The 10,473-nt window shown below is 33.2% G+C and overlaps 2 protein-coding genes across 2 annotated transcripts; one reads left to right on the forward strand and one right to left on the reverse strand.

Annotated features, from left to right (window-relative positions):
- The first annotated feature begins 1,174 nt into the window (after positions 1 to 1,174).
- Positions 1,175 to 3,731, forward strand: LOC131182369 (wall-associated receptor kinase-like 20). Its single transcript, XM_058151771.1, has 3 exons — positions 1,175 to 2,062; positions 2,181 to 2,240; positions 2,363 to 3,731. The coding sequence occupies exons 1-3, from the start codon at positions 1,294 to 1,296 to the stop codon at positions 3,424 to 3,426; spliced, it is 1,893 nt and encodes a 630-aa protein (XP_058007754.1). The 5' UTR covers positions 1,175 to 1,293; the 3' UTR covers positions 3,427 to 3,731.
- Positions 3,732 to 3,777: 46 nt separating this feature from the next.
- Positions 3,778 to 7,632, reverse strand: LOC110644035 (uncharacterized). Its single transcript, XM_021796637.2, has 2 exons — positions 7,192 to 7,632; positions 3,778 to 4,486 (listed from the first exon to the last, which is right to left on the reverse strand). Exons 1-2 carry the CDS (start codon positions 7,538 to 7,540, stop codon positions 3,948 to 3,950), a joined length of 888 nt encoding a protein of 295 aa, XP_021652329.1. The 5' UTR covers positions 7,541 to 7,632; the 3' UTR covers positions 3,778 to 3,947.
- Positions 7,633 to 10,473: the final 2,841 nt, after the last annotated feature.

Genomic DNA, 10,473 nt, shown 5'->3' on the forward strand with positions numbered 1-10,473 from the left:
AATTATTAGTGACAAAATTATGTGGAATAGATCCTTAATGCTGAAAGTATTCGTCACTTATGTATTGTTGTTAAGACTAACGATGAATTCTTATATCTGTGTGGCTATTGATAAGTTTTTATTGGTATTTTTGTGAATATAAAAATATTGAATAATTTTTTTGACATTCTCAATGTTTCCACTTCTATATATTATAGATATAGATATAATTTTTTTTTTTAATAAAGGAAAATATCTTAAATTTTGGTTCTATGTGATGAAATTTAATTTTAAAATATATTTAAATGTACTTCATGCAATTTAAAAAAAAAGAAATAACCTAGCTAATTTTGAATAATGAATTATTTAATAAAAAAATCGAAAATTAGCATCAAATTAATTACTCTTTTTTATATAATATATAGTGGATAATATATAGTAATTTTGAGTGTAAAAAAAAATTGACAAAGCTTGAATAAATTAAAATAAATTCAAAACGAAATTAATGATTTTAAAAAGCTACATAATAATTATGAGTTATAGAAAAAAGAAAATTTGAATTTCGAGTTAAAGCATTAAAAATCATGCTTAACCCGAACCAAACCAAATATATGTAATAGGCCAAAATTGGCTATTTTTTCTGTAAAGTTATGAAAATTAATTTCTTGTTTTTCTTTATAGTGAATGTTTTATACGTGTATGAAGAAAGCCTTTGATGATATAGAAAATTTTAAAAAAAAAATTCAAAGAAAAAAAAAAAAAAGCCTTGCCCAAATTAATGAAATAGCAAATCAAGCCGTAACACTTGGATTAAGGTTTTGGTTTCTATAATTTTAAAACTGGTTAGGTCAATTCGGTTAGGCTTCATAGTATAAAGTTTAGAATATTCATATTAATATAACTCTCTAAATACGTAGATCAGATTCTCGGATAGTTAATGGGTCAAAACCATATTAGTGGTTCGAATGATTTGATCCTATTAATGATTCGGCTCCATGGTTCAGCCAAATAGATGATTCGCCCATATTGTAATTATATCACTGCATCTCACAGTGAAGACAAAGGAGAAGCCATTTGAGCTCTGCATAATTTTCCACAACTACTCTTCTTTTTCTATTTTATTCCCTTGTTTTTTCCTGGAATATTGTCTGTATAAAAAGTTAGGTGTCTCTAGTCTTTGTTCCTTCCTTGCATTATTTTCTTTTTTCAAATTTAGACTTTTGACCACGGCGTCAATGTTGTTCAGCTTCTTCTCTTCTCCTTGCTTTATATGTATATATTCTTCCAACCCCACAGCTTAAAGCCTACATTTTCATGGAGCCAACACCATCCAACCAACTCTTCCTTGTGGCGGTGCTGCTTTTGTCCGCTGTCATATGCGCATTCTCAGCCAAACAATGCCCCAACTGTGGCCTTACCTCAGTTCCCTACCCACTCAGCACAAACCCCACGTGCGGAGACCAATCATACAAGATACGGTGCAACGCAGGTGTACTCATTTTCGACACGCTTAACAATTCCTACCCGATCATTTCCATCAATCCATCGAGTCAACGGTTGGTAATACAACCTGCAAATCTGTTATCAAATACCTGCATTTCATCTGATTTTATCCACCAAGGCATCCAGTTGAGCTCTTCCCTACCGTTCAACATTACCGGCGAGAACACTGTCATGCTTTTTAACTGCTCCGAGTCGATACTTGATCAACCGTTGGATTGTTCGGAGAGTAGCTTGTGCCACTTATACGTTAAGGGAGAAGAGTACTCTCGGTGCAGAGAGTCATCGTTGTGTTGTACATTCAAAGCGGGCGGGTCAGCGTCGGCCTATAGGATACGCGTCCTAGAAAACGGGTGTAGGGCTTATAGAAGTTTCATTGGTTTGGATTGGGGTTTGCCAGTGGATAAGTGGCCAAACCCGGGTGTGGAGATCCAGTGGGTGCTTCCTCTGGAACCAGTGTGTGAATCTCAGGTGGATTGTGATGCGAACTCTACGTGTGAGCTCAAACGTTCTGATGGGGTACGGAGGTGCTATTGTAAGGTTGGGCTTCAATGGAATCCAATCCAAGGAAACTGTACCCAAAGTAAGTTCAACTGTTGGTAACTATTAAAAAGCCATAATATATAGATAATTTATAAAATTCAATCCAGGGAAATTCATTCGACGAGGTTAACCTAAATGAATCTTGGAATATTATGCAGCTGGTGGATGTCAAAGTCCTGGAGGATGTGACAGACAAACGAAGAAAACACTCATAACAGGTACTGGCAAAATGCATATTCACTTTAAAATATTGGGAAGATTTCATTCATTAGTGACATTTGTTTAAAGATGGTAATCTTGTCTGATATATAACCCAAATACCCGATCGAATTTTGTGTAGCTTTAACTTCTAGCCTTAGTGCATTGGTCTTGCTGATCACTATTGCCATTCTACTCCACAAACGCTATAAACGCATCAGAGAGGCACAAAAACGTCTTGCCAGACACTGCGAAGAAATCTTGAGTGTTGATGGAAGCAAATCAGCAAAGCACTTTACAAGTAAAGAAATTAAGAAAGCAACAAAAAACTTCTCCAAAGATTGCCTCATAGGTGTCGGAGGCTACGGTGAAGTCTACAAAGGCTATTTAGAGGATGGCACTGTTGTTGCTGTCAAGTGTGCTAAGGTTGGAAATTCCAAAGGCACTGATCAGCTCCTCAATGAAGTTCGTATTCTATGCCAAGTCAATCATAGAAGCCTTGTTCGTTTGCTCGGTTGTTGCGTTGAGCTTGAGCAACCTATCCTAGTTTATGAGTATATTCAAAACGGAACTCTTCTTGATCATTTACAAGGCCTAGGACTTGATGGGCAAAGCCAACTATCTTGGATACATCGTCTACGAATTGCCCAGGATACTGCAGAATGTCTCAGTTACCTCCACATCTCTGCTGTTCCACCAATATATCATCGAGACATAAAGTCGAGCAACATCCTTCTTGATGACAAATTGAATGCTAAGATTTCAGATTTTGGATTATCAAGGTTAGCTTATAGCGACTTGAGCCACATATCAACTTGTGCCCAAGGAACTATTGGATATCTAGATCCAGAGTACTTCAAGAAATTTCAATTGACTGATAAGAGTGATGTTTATAGCTTTGGAGTTGTATTGCTGGAGCTTTTAACTTCTCTAAGAGCAATTGATTTAAGTAGAGGAGAAGATAATGTGAACTTGGCCATTTATGTTCAGAGGATGATAGAGAAGGAGAAGTTGATAGATATAATTGATCCCATGCTGAAAGAAGCTTCAAGCAGTTTGGAGCTAGAAAGCATGAATGCAATAGCACTCTTGGCATTGGCTTGTTTGGAGGAAAAGAGAGAGAACAGGCCTTCCATGAAAGAAGTCGCCGAGGATATCGACTACACTTTGAATATCATAACCACAAAACATCATGTGCAAAACTAGCTTACGAGCGAACATGATGACTTGTGAATCAATAGTTACAACCAAGTTCTCAGTTCTAGGAGAGGTTCAGTGTTTTGGCCATCGAGCCTCCTCGTCTACCTCTTTCTTTATTTGTGTTTTTCGTTTTCCTTAGTTTGTGTTTTTGTTTTTAGTTTTCTTTAGTTTGTGTTTTTGTTACAGTGCTTGTAAGGTCTCCTAATCTGGAGTTTAGTACCCTCCTCGGATGGGGTCTGTTGTTTTATATATCTGCTTGTTTTGTAAGTGCATGTTGTTCCATAATGTAGATAATTGACTATTTACTATGACTTCATAACGTATGCCCATTTCTGAAACCAACTAGGAAGGCAACAATAACAAAATATCAAAAAGAGCAATATGTGATCTTGTATCAACAACAAAATCTTAAATATAAATAACTTTTATCAACAAAGATTTGGGAGAACAAGAAGGAGGCCCCAAGAAGAGAATGAAAAGAGGAAAACTGTGCTCACCAGAAGATATCAAAGGGCAACTCTATTTATCTAGTTAGATCTGGGTGTTGCCCATTCAACTCGAAGGATTAGATTGTCATAACCATATCCATTAAGTTTGTTGATAGCCCTCTCAGCATCTTCCTTGTTTACAAAGTTGACAAAGCCAAAACCCCTGCTGACACCAGTCTTCTGGTCAATAGCAACATAAACTCGGCTCACAGGACCAAATGTACGGAACAGTTCAAGTAAGTCAGGCTCCCTAGTGTCCTCTGATAAATTGGTTACACGAACTGAATTCTCTTCATTCCTACGCCTCATATCTGATCCACCAGTTCTTTCTGCACCTGCTCTCATGCTTGGTGGCACATAAGCACCCTTGATGGCTCCAGCAGCAGTAGCAACAGTCTCTGATGCAGCCGGTTTATCAATGAAGCCTTCAGGCTGTGAAGCAAGATCCTTATAGGGGCATCGTGATGTCCAGTGGTCACCTTTCTTACCACAAGTTCTACACAGCATGAGTACAGCTCCACCTTTACCTAACTGGGCCAAGTTATCCCCAGGCAACTTAGTTTCTTCCACTTTGGCACCTGTCAGGATGTCAACAATAGAACATGAAATAAAATAAAAGAAAAAGAAAAAGAAAAACCAACATATTGAATAGTAGTATATATAACATAAATTATCATCAATAAAAGATGGCAGTATATCACAAAATTATCCTAGATCAGATGCTTAGCCAAAGTAAGATTTCTCCACACGAGAACTACCAGATGAAAAGTTCTATTAAAAGCCACATTACAATGAAGACCCCAAATAATAAGTGGTGTAGACATTTAAGTAGATTAAGCAGCAAGATTGGCACAACAATAAGATTGCCCCTTTGTGATCAGAAGGTCATTGCATTGGAGTTATGACAAAAATAGAGGGCAAGGCTGCCTGTAATATATGACCATTGAAAAGGGGGGAGCCTCGTGCACTAAAGATATGCTTTTGTAAGGCAGTATCATCACTGAAGGAAATCAACAAGTGCAATAATATTTTGGAGTGTTACATTATCAAAGTAAAGACAAAATTTCCAAGGTATTCACATCATACAACTATATCTGTTATATCCTCTTGCGAAGGCACTAGAGCAGACTCTCCAAGAAGGAACTAGAACAGCTATAGATCCACCAATAAATAATTCAAAAACTAAAATGACACTGCTGTTGCAAATAAGCACAAGCTAGACACATGTTGCAAAATATTCCAAGCAGCATTTGTTCTACAAAATAAACTCAGCCAAAGCATTTCTAACAATTCAACCAAACATATAAGAGATTAAGGTGTTCAATAAGGACCTCTAGAAATTGTAGGATAGAACATTATATCAATGTAGTTGATGGCCTAAACGTGAATCCAAAATTCTTGTTCACCATTGAATGCCACCAACACAATCTCACTTTTGGTGACTTACTGACCATTCACATCCAAAACAGCCATATGGCAACATGTGAGTGGCTAATTGGTCACCATAACCATACAAAGCAAGCAAGTGCTAGTGAAAGACCGAACATCTTTTGAATGTGGTTGATGTTCTAAAAGGTTTATCAATATTCTTGATAACCATTAAGAGCCACCAACAGGGGTAATTTTGGTGGCTTACTGACCATTCACATCCAACAGCATCCATGCAGCAATATGTGATTGGCTAATTGGCCACCATAACCAAATAAAATATGCAAGTCCTAATGAAATACAGACTGAACATTTTACAGATGTAGCTGATGATCTAAAGTGAAACCAGAATTCCAGTTCACCATGAAATGCCACTAACAGAAAGCTACTTTTATGCTCACTGACTATTCACATAAGATAACAGCCTCAAGGAAATAGTGATTCGTTAATTAGCCACCTTTAGCCAAAAAAAAAAAAAAAAAAATGCAAATCCTAACGCAGCAAACTCAAACAAGACAGTGAAATTCAGTGCAGCAAGACAAAAAATCATAGCAAGAAAGTGTCAACAGTCCTACTTTCCCAAAAAATTCATTTAAAAAGTGGATGTAGTTGATAACCTAAAGGTGAAACCAGACTTCTAGCTCACATTAGATGCCACCAACACAAAATTTAGGTGAATGACACACATGGCTAATTGGCCACTGCAACCAAATAATACAGTAAAGTCCCAAGTAAACTCAGACAAACATAACAAAACTAAACACAACCAGATAAAAAAGAGGGGGGAAAAAATCATTGACACTTAGTTATACTGATATTGAGAATAAAAATACTAAAACCCCAGATGCGTTAATGCCCCCAGGTAAATGTATATTAACTTGCCAAGCTGTATGTAAAATATTCACTTCTAAAGTGAGTGTTTTTCATCAAAATTTTCTCTCACAAAAATATAGTTGGACTTCACCTATGCCCTAATATCCCCAGTTCCTGATTGGTGTGTTTGGAGAGTCTAAAAATGAAATAATTCAATTCAACTGAATTCCATTTGACCAATTCTCATATATGAAAAGTTTAAAATTAATAGAATTCAATTCTTTTATTTAATAAAAAAGTCATTTTGAAAGAAATGAATTCATATTTTTGGCATGATTTTGCAAGAATTCAATTCATTTAATGAAGTATTCTGTTAAAAACCCAAAACACCCTACTGATGTTATACTTGTTTCTTTGTAAACAAGAGCAGAATAAGAAAACAATGGCATTCATTTCATTTGTTCAATTGTTCCAAATAATAAAATTAAAATAAATTCTATCATTTTAAAAATATATTTTAAAAACATGAAATTTTCTTACAAAACCTTTTGAATTGAATTCTTAATAGAATTAAATTGAATGTAAAAATAAACTCATTATTCTTCTCATGTATAATTCCAATACAGAAGAACCAAATAATTTTCCAAACTTCTTTACCTTAGAACTTCCAAACAATTCTCAACCCAAGAGAAATCAAAATCTATAAGTAACCAAATCAAAACAACAAAGATTACAGCTTCACAATCTATAAATCTACACAAAAAAATCAATTATCTTATTTTTCCCCGATTTTCCATTAAATCATCTAAGTAACCCAATAATCACTGGAAGTATCATACGTTCCACGTCCAAATTAAATCTTGTATACATCAAATCCTATTTAGCACCATAAAAATCAATACTTTCGCTACACAAAACTGTGAGACAAACTAAAAAGAAATATTAAATCAATTTTCTTTACCTTCTTGACCTTTCAAAGCAATCAAAACAAAAACAATCAAACAAACCAAACCAACGTCAAATATTATATTTAGAAAGCTACCTGGAGCTCTAGGTCTTTCGAGAAGGATCTCCTCAGTGGAAACCATCGTAAGCCTACTTCCAACATCCTCATGGACGGCGTCTCCAAACTTAGCCCAATTTCTGCGCTCCATTGCTCTCTTGCTCAACCTGGCCTTGGCAAGCTTCCGGACACGGGTCGTTGTCGTTATCTTAACCTTATCACCGTCGTCGTTGAACTTGTATTCGATTACCTTCTTGATCCCGTTCTCGTCGGGGCCTATTATTTGTTTGGGCGGCAAGAGGAAGTCTAAATCCTCACCGTCGTCCTCATCAAGCTCACCCCACCGGAGCGGCTTCGTCTGGTTTAGAGCGGATTTGTCAAGCGACATCGCTCAAGTGGAGAGATCTAGGGTTTATGGAGCAGGGTGGTGAGTGTTACTGTACAGTGGTGGCTATTGGATTTCGAGGTAAGCACGATTCTGTAGGGAGATATAAAAAGAAGGGTTTCGCTTACGCCCTCGACCGACGTACTTGGTCGGTTATGCGACGTCGTTTCATATCAAGAAGATAAACGATACCGTTTAGAAAGACGTTCAGTGCGCTTTCGAAAACTTTACCAAAAGGGCCTCACAACCTTGGCCCAATACGGCATGGGGATTGAAGGTATAAAACCTTCTTAAAATATTAAAATTTCCATTAGATAAATTTAATATAAGTTTAAAGATTAAATATATAAATAATTATTTTAATTTAGAGGCACGAATCGAGTTAATAATGTTTTAGTACTCTATTAACTAAAATTTATTAAATTTAATTTTAAATTATTTTTTAATAATTTTTATTTAATATATTTAAAAAATATATTTTTTTTAACAAAAATTTCAATAACAATATTAAACAAAGCCCTATTCTCAACAAGGCCATTTTCATAAAATTGTGACTTTACATCAACTTAATTTGACATCTATATGAAAATACTTTACTAGTAGTCAAATATTTTCGTTTGCAAAGCAAGATTTGCTGCAAAACTTCTTAAAAAGCAACGTAGTTGAGAGTGTAAAATCATCAGTCATAATCTAGACCAATTTGGTGAGATCTATCAATTGGTCAAACATGATTTAGAAATATGCAAGGTAGAAGATGGTGTTGCGAGGATTGATTGAATTCTTCAGTTTTATTTTCCATCATCACCTTCTTCTACACAGGCATCAACATAAAGATGGGCTATCTTTTTAAGGTCATTTTTTCCCCTTTCTATTAATTTGTTACTTTTATTTTGCATGAAAATATTAATTTTATTAAGCAGAGGGGAAGAAAAAGTATATTAGACTTTTTTTTTTAATTCAAATTAACGTATATAATTATCATTAAAAGGTAAGTGAACACATGATGAATCAAAGCTGCTAATGATGTCTATTTAGAGGAATATGAGATTTGAATAAGGTCCTGTTTGACAATAATTTTTAAAGTAAAATTTACTATTTTAACTCTAGTTATTAAAATATTATCTTTTTTATTTATATTGTTTAGTAGCATTGTATTTATACTAATATTTAGAGGTTAAGAGAGTTGTTCATGAAAAGTTACCATACTCTCATAACTTTTAAAGGTTAAACAAATAATATCATTATTTTTACACTTAACAGTTAATACAATCGCTAAATTTACTGAACACTTTTACTTTAAGTCATTATATAAATAGCTAATTAGTAACAATTAATATTTACTATAACAGTTAATTTTAATAATCGGATGCTAAAACTATTGAGATTAGAGTTCTGACAATATTTCTTATTTATATATATATGATCTAAAATCTAAGTTATAATCAATAAAATAAAATGCAAATCCACTTGCTAACTAATTAAACTAACCAAAACTTTAAAGAATTTCATGTAAGAATAGATGGAACTAACGTGGTGGATAGTGGAGACCCAAAAGGTTCAATGGTTAACTTTGAAGTGGATACATGGCAAGTTGGCAACACAGCATTCACATTCCAACTTTGGTATGACAACACTAAAGAAAAAGAATCCCAGATCTTCAAGTTACATTAAGCCACACTCAAGCTAGTTCTTGAGACCAAATCTGACTTGGTGCATTGTCAAAGCCAAATTTTAGGTTATTTGCATGTAAAGTTTGAATCTTTCCTTCATTTGTAACTTGGTCGATGGCAAATAAATTAACTTAGTCAAAAAGGCCTTTCTTCAACTTCCATGCAAGCCGTTGCCAGCCAGCCCACAGATTAATCATTTTTTTTTTATGAGGGTGGTCTTGCATGTGACATGCAGCAAGATTATGCCTCGCGTTAAGGATTTTGATGATGAGCTGTGTTTTGCTTTTTTTTTAAATGAAAAATTGTTATTTAGTCTTTTAATTTTAATAAAATTAATTAATTATTTTTTTTTAAAATATATTAATTAATCTTTATATTTTGTTATATTTATTTTTTAATTTATTTTTTAATTTAAATTAAATTTTTTATTAATCAAAAGAGAGTAAATATATATATAGTTTAAGGTTTAAAATATTAAAAGACTATATAATTATTTTTTTCAAAATATAGTGTAAAATTAAATTTTATGCATTTTAGATTTTTCACACTTTATTAATGTTTAAAATAATTAAAGGGATTAGAAAATAAATGAAATAAAATATATAAATTAATTAATTTATTTTTAAAATAAAAAAATTAATTTTATTAAAAGAGAGAAACTAAATAAGAATTTTTACTTTAAAAATTTTTTATAAATTGAAAATCGTCCCTTACATGGGCCAACTCTCACTATTAATTTTGGTATATACAATGTGGGCGGATCTATACTATGGGATATACTTGTGCTGTCGGCTAACTACAACAACGAGTTACACGTTGGCTGTCCAATCAAATCGAAGAGCAGTGCGCCCTCAGCCAATTAAAAATAGACTCTTAATTTTAAAAAATTAAAAAGTATCAATTTTTTTTTTAATTTTTAAAAATTCAAAGATATTGAATTGGTCATTCAAAGATATTTAAAAAATCAAACGCTTTAATTATCATTTACATCAATTATAAAAATATCAATATTTTCATTATAATCTGTATTTAAAAATATAAAAAATTTATCTCTCACTAAAAAAGTATTGAAAATTATATTCATAGATATTGTATTATAATTTAGAGAAATTTTTTAATAAGAAAACTTACTATTACAAGTTAAAATTTTTTTCATAAAATAATATTAAAATTTAAAAATTTTATAATAATAAATTAAAATTAAGAGATAAATATAAAATACAGAGCAAAATTCAACAATATAATATGAAAATTAACCAGCGCATA

The sequence above is a fragment of the Hevea brasiliensis genome, chromosome 8 (genome assembly GCF_030052815.1).
Source record: "Hevea brasiliensis isolate MT/VB/25A 57/8 chromosome 8, ASM3005281v1, whole genome shotgun sequence".
Lineage (NCBI taxonomy): Eukaryota > Viridiplantae > Streptophyta > Magnoliopsida > Malpighiales > Euphorbiaceae > Hevea > Hevea brasiliensis.

Coding starts and splice junctions, on each gene's coding strand:
- LOC131182369 (XM_058151771.1), top strand. CDS start 1,294: ATGGAGCCAACACCATCCAACCAACTCTTCCTTGTGGCGGTGCTGCTT. Junction 2,063..2,180: donor CCAAGGAAACTGTACCCAAA/GTAAGTTCAACT, acceptor AATATTATGCAG/CTGGTGGATGTCAAAGTCCT. Junction 2,241..2,362: donor GAAGAAAACACTCATAACAG/GTACTGGCAAAA, acceptor AATTTTGTGTAG/CTTTAACTTCTAGCCTTAGT.
- LOC110644035 (XM_021796637.2), bottom strand. CDS start 7,540: ATGTCGCTTGACAAATCCGCTCTAAACCAGACGAAGCCGCTCCGGTGG. Junction 4,487..7,191: donor CGAAAGACCTAGAGCTCCAG/GTAGCTTTCTAA, acceptor ACATCCTGACAG/GTGCCAAAGTGGAAGAAACT.